At 34.4% G+C, this 16565-nt stretch overlaps 1 protein-coding gene across 16 annotated transcripts in view; it reads left to right on the top strand.

The window, feature by feature from the left end:
* Positions 1–16565, top strand: part of ERCC6L2 (ERCC excision repair 6 like 2) — a 143617-nt gene that overhangs the window by 37791 nt on the left and 89261 nt on the right. For 11 of the 16 annotated variants that reach the window (XM_070249051.1, XM_023627095.2, XM_023627096.2 and 8 more), the window contains one exon: positions 2706–2828. In XM_070249051.1, coding sequence (XP_070105152.1) covers positions 2706–2828 — 123 coding nt within the window. Of the gene's footprint in view, positions 1–2686; positions 2829–16565 lie in introns of all 16 variants that reach the window. The other 5 variants (XM_070249052.1, XM_070249057.1, XM_070249055.1 and 2 more) reach the window with 1 other exon arrangement.

Genomic DNA, 16565 nt, shown 5'->3' with positions numbered 1-16565 from the left:
CCATGTTTTACAGCTCTGGTTTTTTGTGTTGTTTTCTGTTATTTTTATAAATTTTTGAAATAGATTCTTAGAAAGTCCCTCTGGCACAGCTTTAGGTGTATTCTACAAGTTTAATATGTAATTATTACTCATTATTATTCAATTCAAAATATTTTCTAATCTCTATTGTGAGTTCTTCTTTGAAGTATATTCCTTACTTTCCAAATATTCGGGGATTTTCTGCTTATATTTTTATTTCTTATTTCCTGCATTGTGATCAAAGAACATGTTCTATATGATTTCGATCTGTTGAAATGTGTTGAGATTTGCCCTATGACCTCACGTGTCAACTTTGGTAAATATTTTATGTGTACTTAAAATGAAATGATGTTTTACAGTAGTGTACAGTGTTTTATCAAATGCTCATTAGGTCAGGTCTGCTAACCATGTTATTCAAATATTCCATATCATTACTGATTATTTTGTTTATTTGTTCCTACTGAGTTATTTCAAAATCTACCATTGTGCTTATGGATTTGTCTACATTTTTGTTTCAGTAAATTTTTCTTTATTTAACAATCTACACTTTTTAAATAACTTCCAAGTGAATCAATTTTTTGTCAATATCAAGTTAAAGTGTACCTGTTTAATTTAGTAATGCTTTTTGCCTCGGGGTCTTCATTTGGTATAATATAGCTGTATCAAGTTTCTTTTGGTTTTTATTTGCATTGTCTTTTTTCATTTTTTTACTTACAACTTTCTCCATCCCTTGTTTTAGATGTTTTTCATGTAAATGGCGTATATATTTTATGTGCCTGACAACCTTTGTCTTTTAATTAGAGCATTTAGCCCATTTCTATGTAATGGGCTTTCTAATATATTTGGATTTAAACCTACTATTTTACTGTTTCCTTTTATTTGTTGCGTGCCATCCATGTTCATTTTCATTCTCTTTTTTGCCTCCTTTTGGGTAGGTGATTTCATATTATTGTATTACCCTTCTCTTAGTAGGTTAGTAGTTACATGTTGTTGTATTTTCTTCTAGTGGTTACCCCAGAGGTTATAACAGACATCCTTGACTTATCAAAATCTAATATAAATTACTACTTTTATTTCCTCTTGGATAACACCAGGACCTCAGAAATTGTAACTACACTGTCCCCTCTCTGACTCATATACATTTGTTGTCATATCTTTTATTTTTTTTATTTGATCCCAACAGGACATTTTATATTTATTTCATAATGTCAATATGCATTTATATTTTCTATATATTTACCATTTTTGTTCCTCTTAATTTTTTTCTGCATCACTAAGATACATAGGATCATTTTCCTTGTGCCTGAAAACATCCTGTAGTTATTTTCTTTAGTGTTGCTCTTTTGATGATGAATTTGCTTAGATGTTTTTTTTTGTCTGAAAATATTTTCATCTTCATTCTTGAATGATTTTCACTGGATATAACACTAGATTGCTTTTAGTTTCTTTAAAACCTTGCAAATATCATTCTGTTGTCTAGTGTCTTCCATTGTTTTTGCTGCAAGGTAAGCTATTTGTCTAAAGATGTTGCTTTTTGTAGGTAATCTGTTGTTTTTTTCCTCTGGCTGTTTTTAAGATATTTTTTTTGTTTCAAGTTTTAAGTGTTTTTTCTACAAAGTACCTACTTGTGGATTATTTATTTATTTATTTATTTAGTTTGGGCTTGATGTTCTTAGTGGCTCTGGAATGTATGGTTTGATTTTTTTAATCAGTTTTTAAAAGTTTTCAGCCTTTCTCTCTTCAAATACTTCTCCTACACCATTCTTTTTCTTCTATCATTTGGGATTCAGATCGTAGATATTCACACCCATGTTAAAAACATTATTTTTTGATAATTTTTCTAATTCTGTCATTTTTTTCTTTAGCTTTTAATATATATGTTTTATTTTTCTAAAATAATGATCAATTCTTTTCCCCCAACCTTTAAAACAATTCTGCCAATATTATTTTTGCTATTTTCACAGTTATTCAAAGAGGTTAACTAACTTGCCCAAGTTCACATAACTGCCAAGAAACTAAGGCTGAATTTGAACCAAAGTCCAATTGATTAAACATTTCTTGCTCTTAATTATATGAGGTCTTTCATCTATGTCTCTCTGTCATTCTCAGTTGATATTTGGAGAATACCTGTTATACAAAGTGGTGTGTACATTGATGAATTGTCTTAGTCTATCTTAAAATAACATTCTGTCATTCCACTTATATTTATTGTGCAAACAGAAGTACATAAATTTATGAGCCAAATATTACCCCCTTAAGGAGTTTATTTTCTACAAGGAAAAAAGAATGTACACAGTTTATTCTAATAGAGGATATGAACAGATAGTTTCCATGGATAGAAACAAGTAAGACGGTAATGTTCCAGCTGATGAAATCAACATAACAAAAATTCATTGAGTAGGTAGAATTTGTCACAAAAGAGATGGCAAGGTGGGAATTTTTTTTACTCTATTTAAGGGTAACATGTATTATACATTTATATTATATTATGTATGTTATACATGTATATTATACATTTGTTCATTAATCCAAATAAAGAAAACCGATACTAGTGTTTCATGTTATGTTTTCCCCCTAACATACTCAAATTGTCACTAATTGGGTAGTTAGTCATGTAAGCAGTAAAATTTTGTCCATCATGATACATTATACATAGTGATTAAAAAAGTTGTGGGGTTTTTTTCCAGGTTATTTCATTTTTGGCTGCAGTTTTGCATAAAAAAGGAACTCGTGAGGATATTGAAAATAACATGCCAGAGTTTTTACTAAGAAGTATGAAAAAGGAACCCTCTTCTTCTACAGCAAAAAAGGTAAGATATCTAGAAATATACAACTCATAAAGCTAGTATTGCAAAAGTATGTAGAAACTTTTAAACATCACACAGTAAATTTAAAACATAAGAATTTAAAGACATTATTAAAATATTTGTTTTATAGACCTAATATTTGAAGGATTATCAATTTCCTCCTCAAGTTAAATATGATTGACTCTCAAAATGGGAAAATATAATTTCAGCTTGAATTTCTTTTCAAGTCTTTTGCTTGGCTGGTGTACATGATTTGCTTTGATTAATTTGTTAAATTTTCATGAGTGTCCATGTAAAGTTAACTGAAGTACATCATATTGTTTTTTATTTATGTGAAAACGAAAAAGAGACAGTTGTAGATATTGGTAACAAAGGTGTGTCATTGATAAAGTTGCTTAGCAGACTACATCCTGAAAATATGCAACAAATTCTTCTTATACAAGGAGGATTCAAGCTGGAATCGGAAAGGCTAAGATCTAGGCTTGTCTCTATCTCTGCACATGTGAATGCTTTTCATGTCCATACTTCAGTTTTCTCCTTTGTAAATATATGTTTAAAACTATCTTATATATGATCTTATAAAAAATAAGAGATTTCTAATAAAATAATGAATGCAAAAAATTGTACTCTACTTATGTGTCTGACTTTTATATTGTCCTTAGCATCCAGGAAACTGGATAGAAACAAAGATAAAGTGATTTTATAAAATCTTTATTATATTATGGTGATGGACCACTTTCCACAAATTTTAAAATAGAGTCTTATATATAAGATTGCTGAGAAGTCAAAGTTTACTCTTGTCTATCAGTAGGGACATTTCAGTATAAAATTTTGAGAAGTATTGGCTTAAGGTATTCTAATTATTATTACTTTAAATGTCCTATTATTTTTAGTGTCATAAATACATCTGAGTGTCAAATTCAATTTGATCCTAAAAAAGCATCACGATTCTTAATGTGTTTTAAGTCTTCATGAGTTCAAGTACTGTTTTTAGCCTTGTTTTCAGTTATTTGGTTCTACGTATCAGTGCAGAGCTTATAAATGTCTGTGTCACTTGTTATAATTAGCAGACAGGAGATAGAAAAAAGAGGGAAAAGTAATACTTTAAATATTTAAAAATACTTAAGGATACTTAAAATATTTCAGAAGAAGAATGGGAGAAGAGAGAAGAAAGTAAAGATATTCACTTGATGGTGTGATGAAATATGCTAATAGCTATCTTAATTGACACTAATGCCTCTCTTGCTCTTTTCCTCTCTCTCTCATATGTATACGTGCGCGCACACACACATATGTGTATAAATTCCTTGCCATAATATACATTGCTATTTTTCTACCTCCTTCAGTAAATTCTTAATTCATTTATTTTCAGTCTTTGTATTCTAATAAATTTCATTAAAGCTATAAATGTTTCTTTGAATACTACTTTGGCTGCATTCAAATAAATATTATAAATACAGTATATATAATAAATATAGTATATATATAAATATAGTATATATAAATCAAATAAATATTATAATATATTTTGAAATCAGGGAGTGTGATGGCTCCAGCTTTGTTGTTCTCTCTCAATATTGCATTGGCTAATTGTGATCTTTTGTGATTCCATACAAATTTTAGGATTGTTTGTTGTATTCTGTGAAAAATGCCATTGGAATTTTGGTAGAGATTGCATTGAATCTGTACGTTGCTTTCAGTAGTATGGACAGTCCTTCCAATCCACAAGCATGGAATATCTTTCCATTTATTTGTGTCATCTTTAATCTTTTTCATCAATGTCTTATTGTTTTCAGTTACAGGTCTTTCACCTCCTTGGTTAAATTTATTCCTAGGTATTTTATTCTTTTTGATATAGTCTTAAATGAGATTGTTTTCTTAATTGCTTTTTTTGATAGTTTGTTATTAGTAGGTAGAAATGCACAGATTTTTGCATATTGATTTTGTATCCTGCAACTTTTCTGAATTTATTAGTTCTAACAGTTTTTTGGTGGAGTCTTTAGGGTTTTCAATATATATCATGTCATGTGCAAATAGTGACAGTTTTACTTCTTCTTTTCCAAACTGGATGCCTTTTATTTCTTTTTCTTGCCTGATTGCTGTGGCTAAAACTTCCAATAATATGTTGAGTAAAAGAGGCGAGACTGGGCATCCTTGTCTTGTTCCTGATCTTAGAGGAAGTTTTCAGCTTTTATCACTGAGTATGTTGTTAGCTGTGGGCTTGTCATATATGGCCTTTATTATGTTGAGGTATGTTCCCTCTATATACACTTTGTTGAGAATTTTTATCATAAATGGATGTTGAATTTTTTTAAATACTTTTTCTGCATTGATTGAGTTGACCATATGATTTATATTCTTTTTTATTGATGTAACTGATTTATAACATTGTATAAATTTCAGGTGTACACCATTATATATTTTGATTTCCATGTAGATTGCAATATGTTCACTACCCAAAGACTAATTACAATCCATCTCCACACACATGTGCCTAATCACCCCTTTGCCCTCCTCCCTCCTGCCTTCCCCTCTGGTAACCACCAATCCGGTCTCCGTTTTTGTGTGTGTTTGTCGTTTTTATCTCCTACTTAGGAATGAGATCATACGGTATTTGACTTTCTCCCTCTGACTTATTTCACTTAGCATAATGCCCTCAAGGTCTATCCATGTTGTCCCAAATGGCTGGATTTCATCCTTTCTTATGGCTGAGCAGTATTCCATTGTGTATATAGACCACATTTTCTTTATCCATTCATCCCTTGATGGGCACCTAGGTTGCTTCCAAGTCTTGGCTATTGTGAATAATGCTGCAGTGAACACAGGGGTGCATGTATATTTATACATTTGTGTTTTCATGTTCTTAGGATAAATACCCAGCAGTGGAATAGCTGGATCATAGGGTAGATCTATTTTTAATTTTTTGAGGAATCTCCATACTGTTTTCTATAACGGCTGCACCTGTTTTCACTCCCACCAGCAGTGTACGAGGGTTCCCTTCTCTCCACATCCTCTCCAACGCTTATTGTTTCCTGTCTTGTTAATTATAGCCATTCTCAGGGGAGTGAGGTGATATCTCATTGTAATTTTGAAATCCATTTCCCTAATTGTTAGTGGTGTTGAACATCTTTTCATGTGTCTATTGTCCATCTGTATATCTTCTTTGGAGAAATGTCTGTTCAGATCTTTTGCCTATTTTTTAATTGGGTTGTTAGGTTTTTGTTGTTGAGATGTATGAGTTATTTATATATTTTGGATATTAAGCCCTTATCAGATATATGGTTTGCAAATATGTTCTCCCAATTGTTAGGTTGTCTTTTCATTTTGTTGATGGTTCCCTTTGCTGTACAGAAGCTTTCTAGTTTGAAGTAGTCCTGTTTGTTTAGTTTTTCTATTGTTTCCCTTGTCCAGTCAGACATAGTACTTGAAAATATGCTGCAAAGACCAATGTTGAAGAGCATACTGCCTATGTTTTCTTCTAGAAAATTAATGGTTCCAGGTCTTACATTCAAGTCTTTAATCCACTTTGAGTTAATTTCTGTGTATGGTATAAGATAGTGGTCTAGTTTCATTCTTTTGCCTGTGACTGTCAAGTTTTCCCAACACCTTTTATTAAAGAGACTTTCCCTTTTCCATTGTATATTCTTGGCTTCCTTGTAAAAAATTAGCTGTCCATAAATATGTGGGTTTATTTCTGGGCTCTCAATTCTGTTCCATTGATCTGTGTGTCTGTTTTTGTGCCAGTACCATGCTGTTTTGGTTACTATAGTTTTGTAGTATATTTTGAAATCAAGGAGTTCAAAATATCCAGCTTTGTTCAGTTTCTTCAGAATTCCTTTGGCAATTTGGGGTCTTTTGTTGTTGCATATAAATTTTAGGGTTCTTTGTTCTATTTCTGTGAAAAATGTTGTTGGAACTTTGATAGAGATTGCCTTGAATCTGAAGATTGCTTTAGGAAGTATGGACATTTTAACTATGTTAATTCTTCTAATCCAAGAGTATGGAATATCTTTCTATTTCTTTGTGTCTTCTTAAGTTTCTTTCAACAGTGTTTTATAATTTTCACTGTACAGATCTTTCACCACTTTGCTTTAGTTTATTCCTAGATATTTTATACTTTTTGTTACAAGTGTAAATGGGGTTGTGTTCTTAATTTCTCTTTCTGCTACTTCGTTGCTAGTGTATAGAAACGAAACTGATTTTTATATGTTGATTTTGTATGCTGCGACTTGACCATATTCATTTATTATTTCTAAAAGTTTTTTTTAGTGTATTCTTTAGGTTTTTCTATATATAAAATCATATCATCTGCAAATATTGACAGTTTTACTTCTTCCTTTCCAATTTGATCCCTTTTATTTCTTTTTTTTACCTGATTACTCTGGCTAGGACTTCCAATACTATGTTAAATAAGAGTGGTGAAAGTGGGCATCCTTGTTTGGTTCCTGTTCTTGGAGGGATAGCTTTCAGTTTTTCTCCATTGAGAATGATAGCTGTGGGTGTCATATACAGCCTTTATTATGTTGAAGTACTTTCCTTATATACCTGTTTTATTCAGTTTTTTATCATAAATCACTGCTGTACCTCGTCAAATGCTTTCTCTGCATATATTGAGGTGATTGTGTAATTTTTGTTCTTCAGCTTGTTAATGTGGTATATCACCTTGATGGATTTGCAGATGTTGAACCATCCCTGCATCCCTGGAATAAATCTCGCTTGATCATGGCATATGATCTTTTTAATGTATTGTATTCTTTGCTAGTATTCTTTTCAGGATTTTTGCGTCAACGTTCATCAGTGATATTGGCCTGTAATTTTCTTTTTTTGTGTTGTCCTTGTCTGGTTTTGGTATCAGGATAATGTTGGCTTCATAGAATGAGTTAGGAAGCCTCCCCTCCTCTTCAATTTTTTGGAAGAGTTTGAGAAGGATAGGTATTAAGTCTTCTTTGAATGTTTGGTAGAATTCACCAGGGAAGTCGTCTGGTCCTGAACTTTTATTTTGGGGGAGCTTTTTCATTACTGTTTCAATCTCCTTACTGGTGATTGGTCTATTCAAATTCTCTGTTTCTTCTTGATTCAGTTTTGGAAGGTTGTATGATTCTAAGAATTTATCCATTTCTTCAGATTATCCAATTTGTTGTATAGCTTTTCATAGTATTTGCTTATAATCTTGTATTTCTCAGGTGTCTGTTTTAACATCTTGTCTTTCATTTCCGATTTTATTTATTTGAGCCTTCTCTCTTTTGTTCTTGGTAAGTCTAAGTAAAGGTTTGTCAATTTTTTTTTCTCTTTTCAAAGAAGCAGCTCTTGGTTTCTTTGATTTTTTTCCCTATTATCTTTTAAGTCTCTATTTCATTTATTTCTGCTCTGATTTGTATTATTTCCTTCCTTATACTGATTTTTGGGTTTGTTCTTCTTTTTCCAGTTTATTCAAGTGCACTGTTAGATTGTTTATTTGGAATTTTTCTTATTTGTTGAGGTAGGCCTGTATTGCTATAAACTCTCCTCTTAGGACCTCTTTGGCTGTATCCCATAGATTTTGGCATGTTATATTTTCATTTTCATTTGTCTCCAGATAATTTTTGATTTCTCCTTTCATTTCTTCATTGACCCAGTCATTTTTCAGTAGCATTTTGTTTAATCTCCACATATTTTTGGCTTTTCTGATTTTCTTCCTATAGTTGATTTCTAGTTTCATACTTTTGTGGTCAGAAAAGATGGTTTGTATTATTTCAATCTTCTTAAATTTATTAAGACTTGTTTTGTGGCCTAATATGTGATCAATCCTGGAGAATGTTCCATGTGCCGTTGAAAAGAATGTGTATTCTGCAGATTTTGGATGGAATGTTCTATATTAATCTAAGTCCATCTGGTCTAAGGTGTTGTTTAAGGCCAATGTTTCTTTTTTGATCTTGTTGACATGATTTATCCGTTGGTGTAAGTAGAGTGTTAAAGTCCCCTACTATTATTGTGTTACTGTCTTTCTCCTTTTACGTCTGTTAATAATTGCTTTATATATTTAGGTGCTTGTATGTTGGGTGCATAGATAATTACAAGTAGTGTATCCTCCTGTTGGATTGTTCCCTTTATCATTATGCAATGCCCTTCTTTGTCTCTTGTTACAGATTTTGTTTTAAAGTCTATTTTGTCTGATATAAGTACTGCTACCCCAGCTTTCTTTTCTCTGCCATTTGCATGGAGTATCTTTTTCCATCCCTTCACTTTCAGATTGTGAGTGTCTTTAGGTCTGAAGTGTGCCTCTTGTATGCAGCATATATATGCGTCTTGTTTTTTTATCCAACTGGCCACTCTATGCCTTTTGACCGGAACATTTAGTCCATTGACATTTAAGGTAGCCATTGATAAATATGTAGTTATTGCCTTTTTTGTTACTTTTTTTCTGGGTGTTTTAGTAGTTCTTCTCTGTTCCTGTCATCTTCTCTTGCTCTCTTCCCTTGTGATTTGATGGCTTTCTTTTGTATTATGTTTGGGTTAGTTTCTCTTAGTTATTTGTATATTATTATAGGTTTCTGGTTTGTGATTACCATGAGGTTCACATATAATAATCTACGTATATAGCAATCTATATTGAGTTGATGGTCTCTTTAGTTTGACCTCTTTCTAAAACCTCTGCTCTTTTACTCCCTTCCTCCCACATTTTATGTTTTTGGTATCATACCTAACCTATTATTTTGTGTGTGTATATCTATTACCCTCTTGTCACCGAAATAGGTAATTTTAGTACTTTTGTCTTTTGACCTTTATGTTATCTTCATAGATGGTTGATCTGCTACTTTTATTGTATTTTTGCCTTTACCAGTGATTTTATTGCCTGTTTTAAAAATAATTTTCTTATTCCTATTTGTGGTCTTCTCTTTCCCACTTAAATAAGTCCTTTTAGCATTTCTTGTAAAAGTGGTTTCTTGGTGATAAAACTCCTTTCATTTTTGCTTGTCTGGGAAATTCTTTATCTCTCCTTCCTTTCTGAACGATAACCTTACCGGGTAGAGTATTCTTGGTGTTAGGTTTTTTCCTTTCAGCACTTTAAATATATCATGCCACTCCCTTCTATCCTGTAAGGTTTCTGCTGAGAAATCCGCTGATAACCTTATGGGGTTTCCTTTGTATGTCACTTGTTCCCTTTATCTTGCAACTTTTAGGATTCTCTCTTTATCTTTAATTTTGGACATTTTAATTATAATGTGTCTTGATGTGGGCCTCTTTGGGTTTATCTTGTTTGGTGCTCTCTGTGCTTCCTGTACTTGAATGTCTATTTCCTTCCTTAGGTTGTGAAAGTTTTCAGCTATTATTTCTTCAACTAGATTCTCTGCCCCCTTGTCCCTCTCTTCTCCTTCTTGGACACCTATAATACAAATGTTAGTGTGCTTGATGTTGTCCCAGAGTTCCCTTAGAGTGTTCTCATTCTTTTTAATTCTTTTTTCTTTTATCTGTTCAGCTTGGGTGATTTCCTTTAGGCTTTCGTCCAGCTTGCTGATCCATTCGTCTGTATCATCTAGTCTGCTATTGAGTCCTGCTAGTGAATTTTTCATTTCCAGTATTGTATTCTTCATTTCTGAGTGGTTCTTTTTTATATTTTCCAATTCTTTGTTGATGTTCTCACTGTGTTCATTTATTCTTCTCCCAAGATCAGTGAGCATCATGATGACTTTTGCTTGAACTCTTTGTCAGATAGATTGTTTATTTCTGTTTAATTTAGTTCTTTTTCAGAGATTTTGTCCTGTTCCCTTGCTTGGAATGTATTCCTTTGCCTCCTCATTTTGCCTCTTTCTCTGTGCTTATATCTATGTATTAGGTAAGTCAGCTACATATCCCGATCTTGGAGAAGTGGCCATATGTAGGAGACACCTTTTGAGGCCCAGCAGTGTGCTTCCCTCTCATCACCAGTTCCAGATGTTCCAGGAGTGACCCCTGTCTGGGCTATGTGTGTCCTTCTGTTGTGGCGGGGCTGCTCTTGCTGCATGTGCCGAGGGAGTCTAGGCTGTCCCCCTGACTGACTGGTTGTATTGCTCAGTTGCGTGTGGCTGCTATGGACCCTTCAGTCAGTTTATCAGGTTTGGAGAGCCCCAGCACAGTTGGCTTCAAGGTATAATAACACATTCCTGTTGCAGTTTTTCTCTTAAGTGAGTAAGCCCCTCGCATGGCTTGTTGCGAGGCTCAGGAGCTTACAATTGCTGTAGGCCTCTGGCCTGCAAGGCTATTTTCAGCTCTCTCAGGGTTGCAGCTGAGTGGGGCTGGCCCCAGCCATGGGAGTACCCAATTGTTTCAGGCCTTGGAAGGTGGGGCCAATCCCCTATGTGGCTGTTTGAGAAGCACAAGTCTTCTGTTGCTGATAAGCCCCACACCCATAGGTCCACACCCACTGTTGACACAGTCCTGGCCTATGCACACTTCCCCACCCCCTGGAGCAGACCCTGTCACCTCTTTGCAGAGGTTTCCACACTCCACCATTGCCCTACACTCTCCATCTGACTCCTCATGTATGCCCTGCCCCTCAGAGGCAGACACACTCTTCTGCCTGCAGAGGATCCAGGCACCCATTCTTTGCAGGCTGAAAGTTGCCTGAGGGCTTGCTGTTGGGTGGGACTGTCCCTAGGGTGGGTTGCCTGCCCTGGCTGAGCTGGATTAAATCAGAGCAGACCCTGGGCTAGCAGGCCAGTGGAATAACTCCAGTGGCATCTGCCAGATCTGTGTCAGCATGCCTATTCTAGGTCCCAAAAATGGTTGCAGCCAATGTCTCAGTCTCTGGAGATGTCTTACCTTTCACTGAGATTCCCCCAGAGCCTTTCAGGTGAGTCTCCTTTCACCAAAGGACTGTGACCCTTTCTTCCTGGTGATTTGAGGTTGTTTTCTGAAGTGTGTGAGCCCATTAAGAGCTGGCTTTTTCAACTTATGTCTGATAGCTTGTCTAGGGATATTCCCTGTTGTAGTTAATAGCCAGCAAAGCCAGATATTATGACACCCATCTCAGTTGTGCTGAGTCCGAAGGATGCTTATAGTGACAACATTCCCCTGGTCAGGTCCCCCACTCCTCCAGGGAAGGCTGTGTATCTTAGGATTGCTCCTGGTTGGCCAACCATGAAGCTCCATGGCTCACGAAGGTGGCTTTTTTCTCTCCAGACAGAAATTGCTTCTTCAACCTCAGTCAGGACTGACCCTTGTTGTGGGGGTTCTTTTTATCCAGTTTTCAGTTCTCTCTCAGGGGTAATTTTTCCAAAAATAGTTGTAACTTGGTTGTGTTTGTGGGAGGAGGTGAGTTCAGAGTCCACCTACGCTGCCATCTTGACACCCTCTCCTGATTTTTATTCTTGATTTTATTAATATGGTATGTTACATGTTTGATTTGCAGGTATTGAACCATCATTGCATCCTGGAATAAATCCCACTTGATCATGGTGTAGTACGATCCTTTTAATGTGTTAACAAATTTGGTTTGCTAATATTTTGTTGAGCATTTGTGTGTGTGTGTGTGTGAGATGAAGATTGGCCCTGAGCTAACATCCATGCCAGTCTTCCTCTATTTTGTGTGGGATACCGCCAAAATGTGCCTTGATTAGTGGTGCTAGGTCCGTGCCTGGGATCTGAACCTGTGAACCCTAGGCCGTTGAAGCAGATCCCACAAACTTAACCACTATGCCACTGAGCTGGCCCCTTGTTGAGGATTTTTGCTTATATATTCATCAGGGATATTGGTCTGTAATTTTTTCTTGTACTACCCTTGTCTTGTTTTGATATCAAGGTAATACTGGCCTCTTAAAATGAGTTTGGAAGCATTCTTTCCTTTTCTACTTTTTTTGGGAGAATTTGACAAGGCTTAGTGTTAATTCTTCTTGGAATATTTAGTAGAATTTACCAGTGGGCTTTAGTTTATTGGGATGTTTTTGATTGCTCAGTCAATCTCCTTCCTAGGAATCAGTCTATTCAGATTTTCTATTTCTTCATGATTCAGTCTGGGAAGGTTCTGTGTTTCTAGGGATGTATCCATTTCTTTTAGATTGTCCAATTTATTTGGTGTATGATTGTTCATAGCAGTCTCTTAGTGATTCCTTGTATATCTGTGGTATCAGTTATAATACCTCCTCTTTCATTTCTTATTTTATTTATTTAAGCCCTCTCTCTTTTTTCTTGGTGAGTCTAGCTAAAGTTTTGTCAATTTTGTTTATGTTTTCAAAGAATCAGCTCTTAGTTTCATTGATCTTTTCTTTTATCTTTTTAGTCTCTATTTCATTTATTTCCACTCTGATCTTTGTTATTTCTTCTAACTGAGCTTTGTTTTTTTTTTTTTTTTTTTTTTTGGTTCCTTGAGGTGTAAAGTTATGTTGTTTACTTGAGGTTTTTTTCCTGTTTTGTGAGGTAGGAATTTATTTCTATGAACTTCCCTCTTAGAACTGCTTTTGCTATATCCCGTAAGTTTTGGTATGTTATGTTTCCATTTACATTTGTCTCAAGGGATTTTTTTTTTTAATTTCTTCTTTTATTTCTCCTTAGCTTATTGGTTATTCAGTAGCATGTTGTTTAATCCCCATGTATTTATGAATTTTCCAGTTTTCTTCTCGTAATTAATTTCTAGTTTCATACTATTGGGTTAGAAAGGATGCTTGATATGATTTCAGTCTTCTTGCATTTATTATGACTTGTTTTGTGGCCTAACATATAATCTATGCTGGAGAATGTTCCATGTGCACTTGAGAGGAGTGTATATTTTGCTGCTCTGCGATGGAGTGTTCTGTATATATCTATTAAGTCTGTCTTTTCTAAGGAGTCATTATATTGTCCCATATATTTTATAAATTCTACTTTCTTAATTCTTTTCTTATTCTTAATAGTTGATGTACTGTTCATTTAGTTGATTTATTTATGTTTTCTGTAGATAGTTATACCTTTCCTTGTCATTTCCATTCTCATCTTATTTACTTTTCATGTTTAATTTCATGATTTGTTATTTATTGATTTAGTGTGCATTGATCTAAGTCATATTGGTCTGTTATTTTCTCTTTTGATAGAATGTTTGTCATGTTTTGGTAGTATTATCATGCTGCTTTTCTGAAGAGGAAATTGGAAGGGTTCCAGACTAGAGTGGCTTCTAAACTTAAATTCCGATACATTAAATAGTCATAGCGTACCAAAGGAACAAATATCAACTTTGCACAATAGGGTGTAAATTAATTAGATTTGGCATATTTGAAAGAATTAAGATTGTAGAGGTAATTACAGAGAATATTCTTTAGAACTTTGGGTTATATAGCAAAAATTCCAATTTTATGATCTGTAATTTCTCTCTATAAAGGTACATTTTACTTTTCACTTTGATATCTCACTTCCTCTCGTGTGAAACCTTTGCTTCTGATCTGTTGGTCTGTCATTATCCTCTGAATAAACAGTGCTATTCCTACCTTGACATTGCCGTTCATAGTTTCATTTATTGCTTCATTTATCAATTGAACAGCTTTGTTTTCTAGGCACTGTACAAAGTACCAGAGTTACCGTGGTTATGTGTCTCAAGGTCATGTACTTTCTGATTTAAGATGCTAACATGACATATGGTGGTTGGGTTCAAATACTTACTTTGCCACTTAATAGCATTATGACCTTGAGCATGTTTTTTAACATCTCTACACCTTCATTTTCTCATCTGTAGAAAGGAAATAGTAGGTAATCCTGGTGTATAGCATTTCTGTGTAAAGTTCTTGAGTTAGTATCTGTAAACTACTTTTACTGTCTTTGGCACACAGTAAGTGCTCAATATAGGTTATGATAATTATTGTTAATGCTATACTTCCACCACAAAAATCATTACACATGAAAAACATCTCTGGGTATCCTGTCACAGTTCATACCACTGCTTACCGCTGCTTTCCATTTTATTGTTTTGGCATCCTTTGCTTAAGTAAGGCTTATTACCTGAAATATTATTCACACTGTGGTAGTAAACACTTCAAGTTCTTCTTATTCAATTTCTCTGGACTTTACGAATTGCATAAGCCAGTTCTCTGACCTCTTTTAGTATTAAAATGAGTTAATGAACCGTTTGATTTACCCTTTCACAATTTTGAAGACCAATAACGTCTGTAAGAAATATCTTAATGTTTAAACGTCTTCTGGAATCTTAGAGCTGATTCTAGGAATCTTTAGATTTATTGGCACCTTTGATGAATGACCCTGAAGTGGAAAACTGCTCAAAGTGCTCAGATGGAGTTTGGACACAACATTTTTATTTTGTAATATACAAAAAAAAAAAAAAAGGGAGTAGGGAGACTATAATTTGACTTAGTACTTGGTGCTCAAATTTTACATTTGAAGATAGGAGAAATGAAATTCATAGGATAAAGTCTGAGCCAAAAGACAAAAGTATTTGAGATGAATCAAGTATGATGAGAAAGTACTTATATATGCTTGATGATGAGGTGGGATAAAGGAACGCTTACGTTCAGTAGGTTGATCTTCTCTTCTTTTTCCTCTTTCTCTTTCCAAAACGCAGTCACAGATTTGACTTCTCACAGCTAACAAATAGCCTAGCTGAAATGTTTCACAGAAGAGAGGGCAGGATTTAGAGTAGCATTGTATTATTTTATTTTTTTTGTTAAGCTGAAATTTTTCAATATGTTTAATTGATTCATCTTTACCAAGTAGGACAGGTATAAAACTTTAGACAAGAAACTTACTTATAACCCTATTAAATATAATAGCTTAGGAGTAGGGATAAGAATGAGAAATAAAAACATTAAAAAAATAAAATGGTTGAAGACCGCAGCATCCAGGGTTAGTACGGGAAAGGTCAGTGGAACCCTGAAACATTCATGTGAAGACTAGACAGAGATATGTGGGTAATCTTGACAAGGACTGCTTTGATTGGAGCTGTTGGGGCAGAAATCTCATTTACATGAGTTCAAGAGAGAACAGGAGGAGAGTAAGTAGAGACAATAAGCCTTGATGACTCCTGAGGATCGTTGCTAAAAAGCAAGTAAAGTAATGGGAGATAGCTAGAGAGAGATGTAGGGTTAAGGAAGAGGTTTTTTGGTATTGTTTTGGTTTTTAACCCTAGGAAATATTAGAACATGTTTGCTTATGGATGTATGTTATCCATTAAAAAGGGAAAGTTAATCACAATGGAGAGATTGGGACAATTTCTCCAGCATTGACTTTGTTGGCAAGAAGCGATGGGAGCCACTGTCTAAGTTCAGGATTTGTCTTTAGATAAGAACTTGGACAGCTCATCCATGGTAACCTGTGGGAGGGCAGAATATATGGAAATAAATGTAGGTAGGTTATTTATCTAATGATAAGAGAGGTGGAGGTTTTATTCTAATTGCTTCTATTTTCCAGTGAATTTTGCGAGTCTTCTATTGACAGTATCTGAGAGAGAGGAGAGGAAGTAGACTAGGGAAATGAAAAGGAAAGAGAGTTCCAGGAGACCAAATAGTCCAAGAAAAAACCTGGCCTGCTTTGCATATTTGTAGTGCCCTTGGCCTTTGAACTTATTATTGGGTTCCTGATTATACTCTTTTCTCTGTTTTGGAGAATTACTTCTCTCTTATCTCAACTCCTTTTTTGGGGGGAAATCAAAATAGCTGTTCCTTTGGACGTGGTTAGATATCTATTTTGTCCTAATAAAAAGCTAAGTAAATAACAAAGTATTTTTTGATAGTCTATGTCTAGATATATCCAATTGCTCAGTTGTATTTATTCTTAGTAACTACAGTGTCAAGAATTAAAGAATAGGAC

This window comes from Equus caballus, chromosome 23 (assembly GCF_041296265.1).
Source record: "Equus caballus isolate H_3958 breed thoroughbred chromosome 23, TB-T2T, whole genome shotgun sequence".
Taxonomy (NCBI): Eukaryota; Metazoa; Chordata; class Mammalia; order Perissodactyla; family Equidae; genus Equus; species Equus caballus.
This window is presented reverse-complemented; position numbering and strand designations above follow the sequence as displayed.